Below are 19,271 nucleotides of genomic sequence, written 5' to 3'. Positions count from 1 at the left end.
AACAAGTGAATACAATTCTAATGAGAAAACAAGTACAAAGCAGAATCTGTATAAGATACACACACACTGGGGCATACACACACATGTATGTGATTACTGCATATGTTACATATAAAAGATGTGTCTTTTTAAAATACTTGATACAAGGCATATAATAAGTTCACAGTACTAGCAAGGACAAAAAGACATACTGCTAGTGGAAACACAATTGATACAACATTTTTGAAAAGTTATCCATTAATATCTGTTCAAACTAAAATACACATACTCTTTGATTCAGCAAGTCCTCTTCCTGGAACCTGGAACTAACTACAGAGATAGAATTGCACAGATATGTGGATGAGAGTGTTTACCAAACCACTGTTTATACTAGAAAACAATCAGGAGGTGCATCATTGGGGTTATGGCTGAATCAATGCGGTACAGCAACGTATGGGCTTTTTGTGCAACTGTTTTAAAACAAATCATCACAGAGTTGAAGGAATGGCAATCAGTTACCAGGCAGTAAGACAGCCAAAGTGCAGTGCGATGTGATTAATACAATGATTTTGCACAAAGACCACCACCTCTAAAAAAGTATTATATGTGCACATACGTGTTTGTTCATGGTGGAATCCCCATGAAGGAGAGATGTGGAACTCTGCTAACACTGAGCATCCCAGGGAGAAGGCAGTGAGGGATGCGGGCGGAAGAGATGCTTAATAGTTTCTCTATACATCTTTGAATGTTTACACTAACTACAATACATATATATGGGAAAAAACTAGGTAAAGACCAAAAATTTATGAACATAAAGACAAAGGAACCCACAAATCGCCCTCAAAGTCCTGTTTCAGCCTCCGCTCTTTCCTTGTAGACTCGAGAAAGCAGGAACGTTCTGAAGAAATTACTCTGTGCAGCAAAGAGAACCTCAAAGCAGCCTCTTTAAGCCTTTGGCTGCCACGACCATCCTCTGAGCTGGTTACCTTTCCCACCAAAGTGGTCCTAGTCCTGATACAGGAAGTACCTGCCAGCCAGAGGCAGAAAGCGAGGTGTGAACCCAGCACCAGCAAAAGCCCTTCCTTTAACACAGGAAAGGGGCTTGATCTCTCTCCAGGTGAGAGTGATCCTAGACACTTTACCTGATCCTGTCCCACAAAGAACTCACAACTACAAGTAAACCATGCAGGTCCCACTCTTCACAAGACTAAGAAGGACATAGAAGATAACTGTGGCAGGCAGGCCTTCCGGGGCACCTGAACCAGCTACTCGGAAAGCTGGCCTTGTCCCCCTGGGCTTCTTTGTCCAGTCCTGAATCCCAGTTGAATGAAAAGTGACAGAACCACAAACGTAGAAGTTCTGGCTGTGGCAGTGATGACCACTGGGCTTCAACAAGGATAAAACTGCGTTCTCTGAAGCACTACCTGTGCAAATCCTCAAAGAGGACTGGCACCATCAACTTCTAAAACCCCAAGAGCTGTTCACATGAATACACAAAACTTTCTTACTGGGGGGACAGCCCAGTACCTCTGAGGCACCCTGGGTGCTAGATTTCAGCCACGGCTCAGGAACCAGTAAGAAGAAAATAAAAGAGATGGACTTACCAAGCCAACTTCTGTTTAAGTACACAGACACAAACACGGGGGGCACCGTGAAGAAGTCTACTACAGAGTTCACTTCCAGCCAGAACCACAGCTTGTCATTGGCTGCAATAAACTGAGGGAAAGAGAAGAGAGAAAAAATGAGAAGCATGGGGCCGGCATTCAAACGCTACCCTTTCGCCAAAAGATATGTTTTGGTTTTTCATGGGGGCCTGGAGGGAGATGTTATGTTCTTCTCATGTCTACACCAATCACGTGCTATTTTGATGTTAGAATTCAGTACACAGCCTTTTCTAGAAAGTGACAATATGCTCTGTTGGCCCTGGGGGGAGATCAGCTGGTCTGTTTTTCTGTGATTTTCAACAGCATCCTAAGGAACTGTGGGTGATCTCACCCTTCTTAAAGTCTCTAATATAAATATAACTGTAAATAAAGCATATATATGCCTTCATTCACATGCACACACACAATCTCTGTAATCCACATTCTGTACCGCCTCCTTCATACACAGGGTCTAGTATAAATCCCCCAAACCCCAAATTCTGCCAATCAACCCCCTTGAGTTGACCCTCACAACTCACTGTTCCCTCACGATTCAACTAAGTGAGCACTGATAAACATAATTTTAAAAGCAGAAGACTTTTTTCCTCCTATTTAAGGCAACGATGCATTCATGTTTGAATAGAGAGATGAGAAACAGTGGACCGGTAGAGGTACAACAGTTACTTGAATCCCTGTCTCTCCCCCTAGGAACAAAATTAACATGTACTTCAGGAAATGCTGAACCCAGGAATGGCCTCTCTCATGGACTGAAAATCAGAATGTGGGTCTGCTGTCACCCCTGGAAACACGGGGCTTCATCTTGCCTGTGAGAGCAGGTGCTGATGGGGACTGGGCCCCAGGTACGACACTGCACGCCCCATCGTGATACTGAACACACCACCCTGTCATGTGGTTCACACTCACCCGCAAGCCAAAGTAGAGAAGGAAGAACACGTTGAAAGCCATGTCGATCTGTAATGTGAAATCTTTGTAGAAATTCTGGCAGGATTCTATTGGGCTATTAGACAGGAAGAAGAAAAAGCAAGAGGTAAATGAAAAGCATCGTCACGTCTCCCACGTTGCTGTGCAGTGGTGGGGCTTGGGGTGGAGGACAAAATGAATGTTCACAAAATAAAACATTTGGTCTTTCTACCCACTGTGATCGTCAAGCAAGCATTGCCAAGGGGTCTTTTCCATTCAACCATTCAGTCTTTTGTTCTTTTATGTGTTTTCGCCACGTTAAACATGTGTTATTTTCATCATCATTCAACAGTTGAGCTAAGAATCTAAAGAGGATCATGCAGATACCTTGGAGAAAGGACAAGCAGAAGAGACCACCAAATTCCTTAATTTCATATTAACCCTTAAAGAACTGACTTCTTTCTTTTAGAGGACACAATCCTAAGCTAAAATCAGTCCCTCACACCCTCCAGCACAATGGAAGTGAAGCCCATTTTCAATTCAACACAGTGGCTGTGTTTTGGACCTTTATTTTTTAAACCCACCAGTTGGTTAATAATAAAGGACCCAGGAGCATCTCAGGAAAGCTGTGGTGGAGAGGATCCTGGTGGACGTTCTGGCTAGACTAAATAAGGACTTACAGGCAGCACTCTGATCTGGGGAAGGAAGCAGTTGCTCAACTGGCAAAATTCAAGAGCATTAAACCAAAATATTGAAGCAGTACTCTAAGGGTTAATTTTTTTTTCTGGCATGCAGGTGAATTGGCTTGGTGTGTGTCAAGCAGCCAATGCAAACCCCCAGCACACGCTACTTTGTTCAAGAGGAGGCAGGTCAAGAGGGCACGACTATACAAACTGGTACACGGCTTCCGTGTGCTTTCCCGCTTCAGACTGATCAGAGGATCAGTGTGGGAAAAGTCCCAAGGTTGGGGCTGGGTGGGAAGCAGGAAAGCCTCATAAGCATCTCAAAGCTGTGGATGAAAATTCATAGTATACTGTTATCAGTAAGCAAATGGTAGCACTCAGGCCAGGAACATCAAGACAGTGAGGTGAGGGAAGGGAGAAGGGAGAGTGGGGAGACGTCGAGTACTTTCCCCGGATGGGAAGCAACGTGGACCTCAGGGCCAGGAGAGGGCTAGCTTGACAAGTGCAGGATGGAGGATTTCTGAGTATCACCACTTTGGAAATCGCTGTGTGCGATACCAGTTAGTATAGTTGTACTTCTGTAAGGACAATGCTTGGTTGTTCAACAGGCAGGAATCTGTGCAGTTCGGGAAATGCAGGGCCCCCCGAGGGGCACGGTGGGTCAGTCTGTGGGACTCTGCGACCGTATTACATGCACCGGATTTTTCCATTCTGCATCTATATTACAAGTCAAACATGCCCTCAGTCATCTGCCAAATCACAAATCCGCGGAAAAACCTCCAGACCAGCGTTAAGAGGAATCTACATTCACACTTACAAACTAAGCAGACTGAACAAAAAAGAAACACTGAAAAACAGTTCTTGTATAAAGGAAATGATGACTGCTAGGTTTTTCACTAAGAGAAAGGGGGAGGAAAGACAGCATGGAATTTGTGCAGTCCGATGCTGAAAGGAGACAGGAGCCAAAGAAACTAAACACCACAGCCTACCACTGCTCTGTACCTGCTCTCCTCCTCAGGGACTGATTGAGTCAATGAAAAAGAAGAATCCAGGCCTAGAGTTAACACATGACATTTCTGCAATTCCCAAGCCCATGAGGGCATTTTGTTCTAAGAACAACACCCGCAAGGTCCACAGGTGTCAGAGTTCGTAGCTACTCTAGGTGCAGTGAAAAGAAGTGCATGAACTAGGTTTACCGAGTCTACTGTAGATCCCAAGGGATGAAGAGACATTGCATCTCTGTGCTATGTAAGATGTGCTTCTGAAGGGTGAGTGTGTGTGTGTGCGTGTGTGTGTGTTTGTGTGTGTCTAAGACAGTGAGCAAGAGATTGAGGATGGGGGGGCTCTGTTGCTCTGTTGGTAAATACTATATTGCACTCTCGTCTTCACTGGTGCTAGCAGTGACTTAGCTGTGCATTATAAATTTGTCTTCATCAAGATTGATGTGTACACAGTCAAGGGGTCAGAGAGAAAGTCTCAGTTCCCAAGTCCATCATAGAAAATCCACTATTACTTTACCAAGGCCAAACAATAACATTACTATTGCCCTCACAATAGTTACTGGTGTCATATTTGGGGGTCCTGTTGAGTTCCCTAGCTCCTATTAGCTCCTTGGCCTCTGTGGTTAATTTGGTAGTAACCCTGAAATATACCTGGTAGAAGCAGCATTTGCTAGGCTGCAGAAGAGACTGGAACAGTGGAGAGAGAGGTTCAGTGCCACTGAGGATATTCTGGTTCAACATAAATGGAAGTAGATGTTTAAAACAATATAAGGAATTAGGCTGTAGCAACCTATTTCCACTCTTCCTTGCCTTCCTCATCATTTCCATTGCTCCCTCCTGAACTGCCAACACCCAAAGGCAGCAATGAGAGGACTTGACGCTTCAGGACACTGTGTTGAAAAATATACCTCAACAGTACCCCTGATTTGCACAGAACAATGTTGAAATCATAGCAGACCTCTTCTCTAGTCTTTCTTTCAAAAATTTAGAGGACTGACTTAATCATTGTTTTAGATCATTCATTGAGTCTTAGACTTTGAGCTGAAAGTAAATTATGCTGCTGGTGCTGGCGGCTCTCCCTCTGGCTGAAGCTCACCAATAACACGAACACACTCCATTGAGACAAAGAAGAAGGGGAGAAGCAGGAACCTCTGGGACAGAAGAGGGCCAGCTCCTGGGACCCAGGTAGGACCAGAGTGGTCAGGGAGTCTGTTTTCTACTCCTTTCAGCTCTTTCCTACTTGCCACGAGAGCCCAAGGAGAACCATCCTGCCTAGGTTTCTCAAGCGGCAACAGAATGGTTGATCAGCATCCCCTCCGAGATAAATCCTCTGAGCGCCCTCAGGCCATGGACACACACAACCAGAGACCACTGAGCAGAGATTCTAAAGCCCCACATTTCATGCCCCCAAATGGAAACAACCCACGGAGAAGTTCATTGATCTCATAAAAAGAAAATACAGGATTCAACAACAAAAGGGTTTGGCCATATCAGCCAGGATTTATTTTCCTCCCAAAGAGACTTCATCTTCATGATTAATGCTCATTGTAGGACAGAGGGTGAAATACAAACTTCTCTTCCTTCTTGTGTAAAATGGAAGAGTTCCTCATCCAGAAGTTTTAAGAGCTAGAAAAGAAATCTTTTTTTTTTTCTCTACAAAGGAGAGTGACTGGATCACACACTTAAATTTGGATTGCCACTCTGATGAGGCATGCCCACTGTGGAAGAGGCTCTTTATGGACATATGATGCCAACAGAAAAAAAAAAGTAGAGTTTTAAGAACTGAATTAAAAATGCTAGTTCTGATCCTGGTAGTAGAAAACTGACTTTCTCTAAACTGCTCTTGGTTAGCTAATGACTTGCTGGAGGACATGAGATACTTGGTAAGCTGATGGCTTACGCAGGCTCCCACAGTCCATGGATCAAGTGTGATACTAAAACCTTAGTCAAATTTAGCATTTTGATCAGGACTCTATGATTGGGGCGCCTTGAAAAGACTCTCAATAAAGAGCTGCTTCTTATGGCATAAATGCTGCGTGTAGGACAGAGGTTGAAATACAAACTCCGATCTCCTCCTGACCATCAAGCAAGCAGAGCCTCAGTATTTGGACATCTCTATAGAGGAAAACGAGACTCACTCAAAGTGGGACATATGTCTCTTTCTTCACCTACTTAACAATATAGATCCAATGAAGACCCTTGAGGAGGAAGATCCAACAGTCCTTCCTGAAGACCATAAAAACCTGTCTTTCCAAAGCATGAGGCAACCAATGACTACTCAGGTTTTCTTGCAAAGGGCAGGGGGCTGAGGACAGAAATCTCACTTCTAGCAGTTGTGATGTCTGAATCATCTCCAAAAAGGAAATAATTGCCTCTCTTCTTAGCCTCTAAATTTCCCTGCTGTTTTCTGAAGTCTGTTTTCCTAACTCTCTGAGCCTGGCTGCCCAACCCTTTGAAAATATGTCTCCAGAATGGTGTTTCTCAAACTTTATCATGCACTTGGAGGGCTTGTTAAAACATTGGGGGACCCCACCTCCCAGAGCTCCTGACACAGCAGGTCTGGGAAGGCGTCCTGAGAATCTGTATTTCCCAGATGTCACTGGTCATCTGGGGACCACACGTTGAAAAACCACAGCTCTTGAAGAATGTGCCTGCAACGACACACTAGTTACAGGTGTTGTTGCTCGAGATGATCCCCATGCAGACCTGAACAAAGATGATTAAGCACTTGAGCCCGCCCCCAGACAGCCAGCTGCCTGCCACTTAGCTAATTGCTGAGATCAAGGAGTTGAACAGATATTTTCCATTTCTGATGTGAACAAGGGAGGGGTGGGAATTAAGACGATACAGGGAGGTAATTACAATGCCACCATGCAAGCTTCACCGATGACATTGCAATTAACAACCAGAGCGCCCGCGGAGCACGTTTCTAGTTTAAGATTAAAAGGAAAAACGATGAGGACTCGATGGGGAGAGGTTATGGAGACTGCCCTTTATAAGAGATAGAGAAATGTTAAGCAGCTTAGGAACAGCAAAAAGAGCTTTAAACATCCGAGATGATTTAATAAATAACCGCCTGAGAGGGAAGGGACGAGCTGAGGAACAAAACAGCACTTTGTGAAATCGTTTCCAACATTTAAATTCTCCTCACTCTTGTGGCTAGTCCCTTTTTAAATTGGATGGAGCCTTCTCAATTCCCACCAGGATTATGGACCACAGGGCTGCAGATATGAATCAATACAATCAGCTTAATGATTCCAGACTCTTCTCCTAGTCTCACCTCTGCAGTGTTGCCAGATTAATTTAATTAAAAGATGTCATTCATCCACCACCATGGCTCCCTCCTGCCCCATACATCAACTCCAAGTCTGGCAGAGAAAAATCTCTAAAACCCAGCCTCCACCTTCATCTCCCATTTTATTTTCTACTGTGCTCCAGGCCAAAGCTCTTGACTACCATGAGCTGGTGCCTTCATTATTTCATGAACGTGACTCCCATATTCCTAATTCTGATTCTATGCTTTTGCTGTGGCCTCTTCAAATTCTCCTCCCTCTTTGTGTTCACACCTCAGGTAGCCTTCAAGGCCAACCGAAAGGTGTGGTTCAGCGAATTACTCCTGCCCTCACTGACCTCATCTCTGAACTTTCGTAGCACCAGGAGCAAGGAATTCTGAACTGTCTCATAATGTTGATCCTTATTCCATTCAATATACTAACATCTTGCAATTGCATAGAGTTTGCACATACTATTGCATTTGGTTCTCACAATCTGGCAAAATAAAGAAGTAGATATTTGGTTATAACCCCCATTTTGCAGAGAGAGAAAACAGAGGCTCAGAAACCTGCCCAAGGTCATGTAGCTTGGCGTTGGGACAGAGGACCCACTATCCTTTCTGCCACACTACCTGACTTCTCCAGATGAAGTGCAATATCCTTGGACAGAAAAAAAAAAAGCACCAGACATAGTATCTGCTACCCCCAGGGCCTGGTGTGGAGCTTATATAAAAACAGAGGGGGTTGACAATGGTGGGGTGTGACTGATTTACGGAGGGGGTAAAACTGCCCGAGAAAAAAAAAAATGCGTGTGCTTGCCGAATGGTCTGGGAAAACTCAGAGAAAGCTAAACGGTCCAATTTGTAGGTGACTCTCACATGGGAGGGACATTACTAATCTCCAAAAGTCCTTCCTGGGACCCTGCCCTGATGTGCTGACGGTAAGTTCTGCTGCTTGTAGAGAAGTAACTGCTAGTCATCCATCTGCTTAAAGATGGATGCCCCAATTCTCTCTCCTCCTCTCTTATTCTGGAAGAATAAGAATGAATATAGTAAAGGATGATAGTATTTAGATACTTGGAACACTTCTAGTCATGGACTAGACAATTAATAAGCTTTGTGTCCCATTCCATTCAATCAAAATAAAGAAAAGGATGGCACCCTGCAGTCATGGGTACTATAAAACCTATCTGCAATGAAGAGGGAGCAAATCTGAGTGATCTGAAGTTTTCCTAGTAACATTAGGATAAACTGGGTAAGCAAAGTGCTTCAGTTTTCCTGCCTACAAAATAGAAATAAAAGCACCTAACTAATCAGAATATGTGAGACCAAGAAATTTTAAAAGCGAGGCAAGTCTTTTAAGGTACTCCAAATGAGAAATCAGTGTTATTGTTCATATACTTTTAGGTCTCAGAAAAATATCTTGCAAGATAATCACAACAGTGGATTTGGTACAAATGACACGAAATTAATTAGTCATTGAGAAAGCAAGACTCTTTATATAGAACATTGCCTTCTAAACTGGAAAGCACCTCAAGACTGCCCAGGTCTTGAATGGATCCAAGTTGAAAACTTTCTACCTGCTTTTCTCAGTGCCTCCGCATTAATTATCTTCTCAGAGCTATGTACTTCAGAGCTTATCTTTCCAGTTTTGGTGCTTTGGTGTTTCTCCTGGGTAGGGCATGTATTCAATAAGTTGCATAGTTTTCATTAGTTTTACCAAACAGAAGCAGGCTGCTTCTGTTCACCACAGGATATCCTGGAGTAGTTATCTTCTAAGATGTTGTTACTGCTGATGGATAGATCAGTGTCCAATCATTAATCAACACTAATGATAATAACATCAAGATGGGCCCTTCGTTTTATCTTAAAACACTTTTCTTAGATCTTGCCGTGCTTCTAATGTGAATAGAAAACACATCTGTTATCTGCAGTATTGCAGTATCATGATCTCAAGCCAGCTGGTTAAATGGCTTTGTTGGGAAATCTGGGAAGTCTTCAGTTATGGGTTTGTATCAATAGGCATATTAATCTTTCTGACAGCAGCAGGCTTCTAATTAGGCCTCTGCTCAATTGACGAGACGTGATCCAACAGCCGCAAGCATATGCCTCGTTAGGGTCATGTTGAAATGAATCGGAACAAATGGAGAGGTAGTATGTAAACCCTCACTACTCTCTGGATCCCTGTGTGCTATGTCGTCTGGAGCTTTGAGCGACATGGAGAAATCCAGAACAATGAGAGAGATAGACTTCAGAACAGCTGTGCGGCTCAGGGTGTCTACCTGAATGGTTAGTCCTAATAATTAAGCATTCTTCCAGGAGACAGAGAAAGTGACATAGATCGCTTGATGGAGAGAACAAAAGACGTCAGTCCCTTACACGCTGGGTTTCTCAATGAAACACACAGTTCATCTGTCTTCACGAAACTCAGCTGGTAAAATCTCTGTCACTCTCCAATGGAGCTCTTCTAAATTTTCTCACTGGATTTCAATCTCTTCATCCCATATCTTTTCACCCACTAATGCACCCAAATGAAGTAAATCCAAAGCAAAATGTGGGCATGACAAGTTGACCTCAAGAGTGGTTAGCAGTTAGGAAGTTCTGGAGGTCAATGGAAGAGGGAAGACCCCACTCAGCTCTATCACTTACTAGCTGGACGATCCGTGAGCACATAATCTGATCTCTCCAAACCTTGGTTTTCTCATCTATAAACTGGAGACAAAGGCTGTTGTGAAAATGAAATCAGAGGAGTAAAGACTAATTACTGAAAGAGGGATGTTTATCTTAAAAATTAAGTAATAATAATAGTGGTAATAAGAACTGTTTGTAGAAAAATGCCCCCCAAAAGGCAATCACCCAAAAGAACAAAAATTGAAAGAAAATCCACTATTTCATATTTCATTTTTCTATTTGTACCTGCTTTACTGTCCCCTTGTCAAGTGTCACCATATCATTGAAACACCCAGTAGGACGTGCAGTGAGCTGACATCTGGTGTGATTCCATATATTACGGCATTAACTTTGGATAATATGAAAAAAGAAACACTGGGAAGTTTATATTTTGTGAAGGGAGCCATACAAGTCTCATAAATATCAAATAATTAACCAAAATTTCCTGGCCAACAAAGCCATGAGTCACTTAAATGAGGGGCCACAGGAGGCTGTGCATTCTCCTTTTTCCGGGTCTTGAGCAGAGGAAAGAGTTCCATCGGCCTGGTTGGCTTAGCACTGATCTGGAGGAGAGGCAGAGGGACGAACCAGTCATATGCCTTCTAAATATCTCTTCCAATTCTACACCCGTAAGATTATGTACTTCTTCACTGTTGGACGCTTGGAATGATGTCCAAGACAACCTACCCACTAATGCTTGTTTTCTCCAGCTTGTCTACAGACTACAATTATTTCAATCACAGTTGTTACCAGAGTAGAATTAGTGCTCATATTTGCCAGAAACTTTTATGTAATAAATCAGAGTTGAGCTACTACAGAAAACAGAGTCTTGCCAAAGGAGGGCTGCCTCAGTGCTCGCTGTCTGAGGAGTCCTGAATGACTGATTCTAACTCCCTCACCTCCCTACACACTGACTATAGGCAGCTCTTCTTTAGCAGACTGCTGTTTGTCTAGTAGACTGGTGTACTAGAGTAGATGGTTCGAATCACCCTTGGTGCACACATACTCACGCACAAATACAGACTGAGAGTTCTTCAAGGGCAGGGTCAGTGAACCAGGTGAGGGGTGGTACACGTGGGTGGGCGCACGCGCACACACACACGTGCACAAATCCACAGCCCTTCAGCACAGATGTGTGCTTGTTACCCAGCTCCAACCTCACTCTGGGGCCATCTGCAAAACAGGGCAACCTGGCTGAGGTGATTAGAAATAGGGAGAAGAAGTTGTCCCACATCTGAATGGAGAAGAAGGAATCAGACACAATGCCTGGCATGAGGGGGGCGCAGTACCTCTGATCCCTGGAGTCATGCTATAAAAGTTTAGACCTAAGGAAGGAAGAATCGAGCATCCATCCTACCACTGCTTTCTGCCGCCCATGCCTTGTTTCTGGATGTTAAATGTTGTCCTACGTGTTTTAAGAAGCCCATGAACAATGATCTCTAGCCAGCAATAACCAATAGTCAGCTTCTAGACAGTGGAAAGCAATGGCCTCGCATCGTTTCTTAAGGAGATGGCAGTCTTGAGGAATAGCCTAGGGCACAGTCTCAAGGCATTTCAGCCTCACGGCTTCCCACGTAAGAAGCTCTCCTGATTGCAGAGAGAATGGCAGAGGCTCCTAAGAAAAAGCATGAGTTCTCTAGTTACAAAGGCCAGTCAGTCAGGGCAAGGCTGGGCCGGAGGGTTGGGATTTCCACAGCACAACTGGCTTTCAAATCATCGTGGGACCTTTTAGGGCTGGTATTGGGTGTAGACTTCAAAATCCTTCTCTCTGAGCCTTCTTGTCCAGGTGTGTGTCTTGGACTCCTCTGGGCATTTCCTGGTCACTCGTCAGTCTCCTACTTAGCTCCTGCTCTATGCTTCCATCCTTGTCTTCCTCCTGGACATAATCCTGATACACCTGGACAGCCTGACCTGGGCAATGCCTCTGTTTACCTGCCAGGACTCAGAGTGGGGAAGGCAAACTACTGACTCTGCAGGCAGGCCCTCATCAGATGGGAGTATGGGGATGCATGAGACAGCGCCCTTTCCGACTGTCTTTGATGAACTTCGATATTCTGTCAGCAGCCTGGAGACCTGCTACAGTTTCAACCCTTCTATTCCCCCAGCCACATCTGGACCGAGCAGAATGGCACATAGCTTGCTCAGTGGTCTCATTCAAAGAGTCACTCTGACAAAAATGCCAGCTTTGAGGACCCGCCTGGTACTGATGGTAGGAGACCCAAGACCCTTTGGGAAAAAAATAATGGGAAAAAATAATTATGTAAACAGTTGTCCCATTCAAAACACTGTCACACAACATTTGTTAAAAACTACACATGGATTTATACGTGACACTAAGGGATTATTAAGATAGCTTTGTTTCTGGCATCCTGAGGTTTTGTTTGGTTGGTTGGTTTTGTTTTTTAAGAAGACACAGAGAAAGACCTGGTATGAGTCTCTCTGACATCTGGCATAGAAAACAATCATACCTTTATTACTCAAGGAAATAAAATAGCTGTGTCTTAGCACTGTCTTTGGCTGACAGCTGAGGCATGGAAGTTTTGCAAGTATTCCTATTTAGGAGTTTTGCTGAGAGCCCATCAGCCTCACAGCCAAAAAGGAGAGCCTGAGATGTTGCTGATTAGAAGCCCTGAGTCTGCTGAGCACAAAGCAGGGGTCATTCCTTATGAACGCCACAAAGTGACTTGGGCCACGGAGACCAACATCACTTTGGAATATCAAGCTATCTTTAGAAACAAATCATCACCATTAACAAGGAAAACAGTAATGACTTGTTAAATTCTATGATTATAAAACCACATCTTCAAGTATATACTCTTTTAATATCCTTCTTAACTTCTCCCTGAAAACAGTTTCTTACCTCTGGGAACACTTCTTTTCCTTCATTTTTTCCCCCCACTTGTTTATGGTTAGCATTGGAAATCACTGATTTATCAAAACAGTCCTGTTCGTGCCTCAGAAAAATAGCTCTTTCCACCGTATTCATAGTGTCCACTTGCCTTTTAGATCCAAAGTTAGAAAGAAATATCATGAATTACATGCTCATGGGGTGAAGCTTCTTTGTCTTCCCCTCCTTCCACAGCTCCTCTGGTTCATTCCACTGCCACGTCTGATTTTCTGTAGAGTTGTTTTCCCTATCACTGAAAAACCGTCTCTGGGAGGGGCCCCGGAAGCCCCAGGAAAGCTGGTTTCCTATGATTTTCTCCTTCGTCGCCATGAATGGGTCCACTTGTCCCCATTCTACATTGGGTTTCAGAAACTCTTTCATTTTATCCAGAAGCTGGGCGTTTTTCTGAGAAAGAGGAATGGATCTCTTTGCAGAAGGACCTCATTAGAGGGACCAGTTGCTTCCTTCCCCAAAACCCCCAGATGCAAGTTTTGGGAAAGGGAGAGCGTGTCAACATGCTGGTCAGGTCCACGTGCTCTGCATGGTCTGCACTACAACTCCATCCAAGCTCCCTTCGAAAAGGGAACTGCTTCCATTCCGAGGACCTTTATGCTGGTTACCAAGAGGACACATTAAGCAAAGTCTATTCCTATAGGGGGAATAGAGTATGTTTAATAGAGGGGGGGAAAGTGTGGCAAGAGCTTCAATCTACTAAATCCCCCAGATATGAAGAAATCACGATTCATGAGGGAAAAATAAAAAGAAGATTCAGAGCCTTCAATTTTGTGTCACGATGACCGCTGAGTGCGTAGTTTTAATGTAAGGAGCTCTGGCAAGTGAGTACCATCAGGAATTTCTCAGAACCCTTCTTTCTATCCTAGGATTATCAGAGCTTGATAATGCCCACTTGTCATCTTTCTCATTTTACAGCCAACGTACATCTAAAATGTTTCTATTTATATGAAAGAACCAAAAATTCCAGTTAAAAAACAGATCCTGACAAGTATGTCTTATAACACTCCATTCTGAGAATAAAAGAGAGTAAAAAAAAAAAGAGACAAAAACATGTTAAAAAAAAAAAAAAGAAAAGAAAAAGACACTTTTAAAGCAAGTCATAGCCCTAAGGCAAAAATATATTTCAAAAGAGAAAATTACTAATCAATAATGTAAATGTAAAGCCAACATGCTTCAAAGAATATGACGGTCCTTTTTAGTACTACCATTTTACATCTTTTAAAGCTGAATTTGTGGCATTCTTGTTTACACAATTGTCTAAGAGAAAGATTAATGACTATTTCCCAGGGCATGTAGCTTAAGAGGTGGGGATTTTTTAGTATATATATTTAGCTATTTATTAGATCTAAGCAAAACCAACTTAGGTTAACGGTGTTCAGAAAGATGTGATAAGGTACCATAACTCTGGTCACTCTGGGCACATGTGGGCAGAGTTGGGAAGCTGCACAACTGTAGGTAAGTTGTTACTTGGAAAACTGACCCTCACCTCTAAATTCCTCATCATTAGCTTTTGCTCAGCAGACACCTAGAAAGAGATTTATTTCGCTCTTTCACAACATTCTAGGCTTGACTTGTCAAGGGACTGAGTGGCCTTTGTGATGTCGCAGCCAAGTTGGAGCCCTCAAGGATATCCAAAGAGAACCTTCAATCCCAGCGCACTTCAGTTTATTGACCGGAACGCTCACCACTTCGATTCCATGCACGCGCCCAGGGAGCACTCCATTCAGGTCTGGGCCCTGGGGGAAAGCACGTGGCATGCATGGGCAGTGCAGGAAAAGGGTCTGGTAAACCTGGAGGCAACAACCCAAAGGGTGAGGTTGCATCATGCAAGGAAGATCACAGCTTGGCCTCAGCTGCCATGCAGAAAAGACCTACATCAAAGAGTCTGCAGTGCGGCTCCTGGGTAAGAGTCGATATGAGAGAGGTGAGTTACTTCAGCAAGGAAAGACACGGGCAGAAAAATGTTCAAACCACTATACACAGAACACTGTACAGAGCACTGGCATTACACGCGAGAAGAGGCAGCTTTGGGGACGAGGAGGGGAGAGACAGAGGCGGGACGGTGAGGACAGAACTGGTTGTTCCGTTGATGACATGGTTTCCCTGGCCAGCCTTTAATAGGCATGTCTTGTTATAATATGTGTTGCTTCAACAAATAACCCCGTTAGAGCCTTTAACATCATCCACCATAATTTTTTAGATGTTTTGAAAATTCAGGAGAAGCAAGGCATCAGGTACATGAAGATACACACCATGGTTTCCTGTGGTTACAACTCATTAAAAAAGCAGAGCTGAGCTGGTCAGATAAATAACAGACAGTTAAGTGCCAACATTCTGAAGACATTGGTTACAGAGCTCATGGGGACCCCCGAGGCGTAACATGGCATGGAAGGAACCCAACAGTCATGAAAGCTCGGGGTGGTGCAAGGGTAGGTGACTCTATGCTGGAACGAGCCCCGAAGCCACCTATGACCCTGAATTTAAACCCAATCCCGAGGGGAGCCACCCCTTCTTCATCTCAGCCTGCACAACAGGTCAGAAGTGAGTTCACCCCATATGCCTTGACCATTTCACAGAACCTTGGTTACAGGTGAGATTCCCCGAAGGTGTTTTTATTGAAATCGATTGAACAGCAAAATAAAATAAAATGAAATAAAAGTTTCAGGTTCTTCTTAAAGAAATAAAAATGCTACTGATTGAGCAGGAGCCCATCACATTCCCCTCTGATATCAAGGCCACATAGGACATCTGAGAACTGCTTTCCTGGGAACCCCCTATTGAACATGACATGTTTTCTTTTTTCCTCCCCCTCTGCCTCTTATGATCTCTGACACATTGAACATAACTCAAAGGATGGTGTGGTCTAGTCCTAAGCCACAATTTCTCCTTCCTGGTTCTGACGTGAAATCATGCAAGAAGCAGGTACTCCTCTTAAAATGTTCCCCTGGAGTTCAGGCTTTGAATTCCCTGCAGGTGATTGATTACAGCCTGGGGAGGGGACTCAGGCCCAGCCAGTGTGAATGAGCAGGGCATGACCTCAGCCAGGACCCCTGGAACATGTGGCTGGGTGCCGGACCCCGGATTCCTCCCAGCATCACCTTCCTCACACCTCGGGATGTGGCTGTGCCCCCTGATCACAATGTATACCCTTTTATTGATTAAAAACCTAACAGTTTAAGTTGAATGTTTTCAAAAACATTTTATAGTTTTGAATGAAAGTATAAGAGTCCACACATTTATGAACAAATGTTTTTGAGGGTTTTTTTGTGGGGGGGACAGGCCCTCTGCTAGTTTGGGGGATGTAAAATTCAATCAAACATGGTTCCCGCTCTTGAGTAGTTTTCCATTTAGTAGAGGAGCCTACCAGATTTTAATTCCTGGAAGCAGATATGCAGGAGTACCTTCCTTCAAAATTCTACTGACTACCCTGACGGCCCTGGGCAGGTTACTTAGTCTCTCCGTGCCTCAGTCTCCTTGGGTATAGAACGCCAATAATCTCTCCCTCCTCAGGCTGTTGAGAGGAACAAAGGAATTTGTAAACGTTCACTGTCTCGTAGCTGGCTGGCACAGGGTAAAGGCTATGTCACTTTTAGTTATTAGAATCATTATTACTCAGATACAGGTAAGAAACAAAGGGTTTTGGAAGCCAAGGTAGCTTCCACCTAACTTTTGAGATAGGTCTTGAGTGATGGATGAGCGGACACTTGTCAGGGGGAGAAGGCGGGATAAGGTACTGAGGAGGACTAAGTGTGAAGGGGACCGCGGAGGTGCAAGAGGACACGGTGCATTCTGGGAACAGAGGCAGGGGCACGGGAGGCTGCAGCATCTGTGTGCCCCAGCAGCCTCGCCTGTCTGCATCCTAGAGGACACTGATGCGGGAGGACGATGCTGTTATCTTTCTTTCGTAGGGAGTTAACTCTGGTGACAGAGTTACAGTTGCAGGAATGAGAAGGAAGAAAAGAGATTAGTCCGTCAAATTAAATTCTGCAGGGAAAAAGTCACTGATGCAAAGATTAAGACAGAAAACGCTGCTGCTCCACCCATGAAGTATCCTAAAATCCTGGAGAGCACACCCCTCCTTCAGCCAGGCTGCTGCCCAGGGTTCCTCAGGGAAAGGGATCAGGCCCCCAGCACCACCACCTAAACCACGTGGTTATTTCTCCTCTCATGTCCCTCCTCAGCTACTGCAGGCTTTGTGTCACAGAGTATGTGTCTCTTTATCTTTTGAAAGGACCCACCCTATTAAGAAGTTGGTCTCTCTGCTATGTGGAAGCAGTCTTGAAACAAAAGTTAGAATCTACACACAAGGGGCAAATGTCAGGACCGTGAGTGGGGGGCACCTGTACATACTAGACACGTGCCAACAATTATGACAACTGACATGTGAACATACATAGGCGTGTAGAAGAGTTAGCACTAACCCTTCTTCTGCTCCACTTTCTCTGCAAAGAACTTGGTTAGCAATGTCACCAAGTCATCGTATTCCACTGCCTTGTAAATGCCCAGCAAACCCTATGTACATCCAGGCTTCTGTGAGCTTGATGAACTGGTTTTCCTTCGCAAAGTCCTGTTCTTTAGGGCTTAAGATATCCTCAGATCCCAGGGGCTTGCCTAAGAATATGAATTCTGGAGGGTGTAGCCTTCTTTGGGTTGGAGCCAAGGCAGCAAAAGGGAAAATACCATATTTGATAGCGTGAATTCCCTTTCAAAGTTACCAAGGATGTTTGATACTCACTTAACTTTCAAGTTGGAGGGTGATGGGGACGCTGCACCCTGAGCTGACGAAGCAGAAACGGGAGAGTTTTGTTTATATTCTGTCGTGACCATGTGGCCCTATTTGTTTGGCAGATTTTCGTTTGTTCCAAATCCATTCTAATTTGGAGTTTCCGCGAAGCTGGGACAAGAGGACAGATGCTGATGTGGGGGGCACGAACCACCTGTCCTCAGACTTGTGAAGGATAAAACAGGGTGAACTGAACTCATAGTAGGAACACACATGGCCAATCTCCGAAGTGGCTGCTACTGCGCTGTTAGCCTACACTCAGGGAAAAGTTGGGCTCCGCAGGGAAGGCATCTTCGTGGGGCAGCCGTTGGCACATGGCCCCGTTTCAAAAGAGCGTGTAATAGGGCTTAATGGAAAGTGACAAGGGAAGATCCAACCCAGGTGGTTGTTATTTCTGAAGATCAGAGGAAGAAGTAAATTTTTCTTGGTCTGGAAGAGTGTGAATTATGGTCAGCTACCCACGACCTCTCCTTTTCCCTCCTAACTGGGTAAAAAGATGGACCCACCAAAAGCAGTTTCTCCCTACTGCTGCCCCAGTAGGTGAATAAACACACATGCACAGAACTCCAGGTTGGGTAACAGTATGACGCAGCATTGGGGCCTCATCGCCTTCCCCAGGATACTCTCCTGATACTTATCGGATAGAAACCAACCAGGAAATCGCAAGCGCTAAGAGTTCTGCCCGTGTTCCCCAGCGTCTTCCCCAGCAACTCTGTAAGTAGCTCTGCTTCACCTGCTCCTCCCAAGACCTGTGCTCCCAACCATCAGGGACGACTGCACCTCCACATGTCCCCATCCGCGTGTGACTCCGGATGAGCGGACACGGTGAGAATAACTTCTCAGTAGGTACCAAGTTTCCATCTTGATCAACAAAACTGACTAAAGTTTGAAGATGCCTCTATTTGGAGAGGCTAAAAAAAAAAAAAAGTGATTTTAGAAAAACCCTACACATACTGTATTTAAAAGTAGTCAACCGGATTACAATAGTTTTTTAGTGGATTTTAAACCTCAAATCTATCAGTTTGAAATTAGAACCATTTTAAAATTCATTAGTGTTACCTTATCAAAATGTTGCTGTATATTTTTCAATGTATTGATCTTTTTTAAAATACAGTTTCTCACAAGGGAGTTTGTTTCTTTGTGCTGATGAAAGAGTTCTGTGTTCTTATTGGGGAGATTAAAAATATAAATCTACATGCGATAAAATATCCTCAAACGATACAGAAAAAAAAAAGGTGCTTCTAAAAACTAGCAGAAACCCAAAACAGGTCTGCACATGAATTAACAATATTGTGCCAATGTCAATTTTTCTGGTTTTAACTAGCATATTATGCAACATAAGTACTCTCATTGGAGGAGAGTTACCCAGCAACTTTGTATTGTTTTTGCAACTTCTTGATTATTTCAAAATCAAGTTA

At 44.0% G+C, this 19,271-nt stretch overlaps 1 protein-coding gene across 17 annotated transcripts in view; it reads right to left on the bottom strand.

The window, feature by feature from the left end:
- Nucleotides 1-19,271, bottom strand: part of KCNMA1 (potassium calcium-activated channel subfamily M alpha 1) — a 711,615-nt gene that overhangs the window by 287,774 nt on the left and 404,570 nt on the right. For all 17 annotated transcript variants that reach the window (XM_064488015.1, XM_064488018.1, XM_064488017.1 and 14 more), the window contains exons 4-5: nucleotides 2,547-2,640; nucleotides 1,584-1,695 (exon numbers count right to left, since the gene is read on the bottom strand). In XM_064488015.1, coding sequence (XP_064344085.1) covers nucleotides 1,584-1,695; nucleotides 2,547-2,640 — 206 coding nt within the window. The remainder of the gene's footprint in view (nucleotides 1-1,583; nucleotides 1,696-2,546; nucleotides 2,641-19,271) is intronic.

The sequence above is a fragment of the Camelus dromedarius genome, chromosome 8 (assembly GCF_036321535.1).
Source record: "Camelus dromedarius isolate mCamDro1 chromosome 8, mCamDro1.pat, whole genome shotgun sequence".
NCBI classification, from domain to species: Eukaryota; Metazoa; Chordata; class Mammalia; order Artiodactyla; family Camelidae; genus Camelus; species Camelus dromedarius.
The sequence above is the reverse complement of the archived record's forward strand: the minus strand, read 5'-3'. Positions and strand labels throughout refer to the sequence as shown.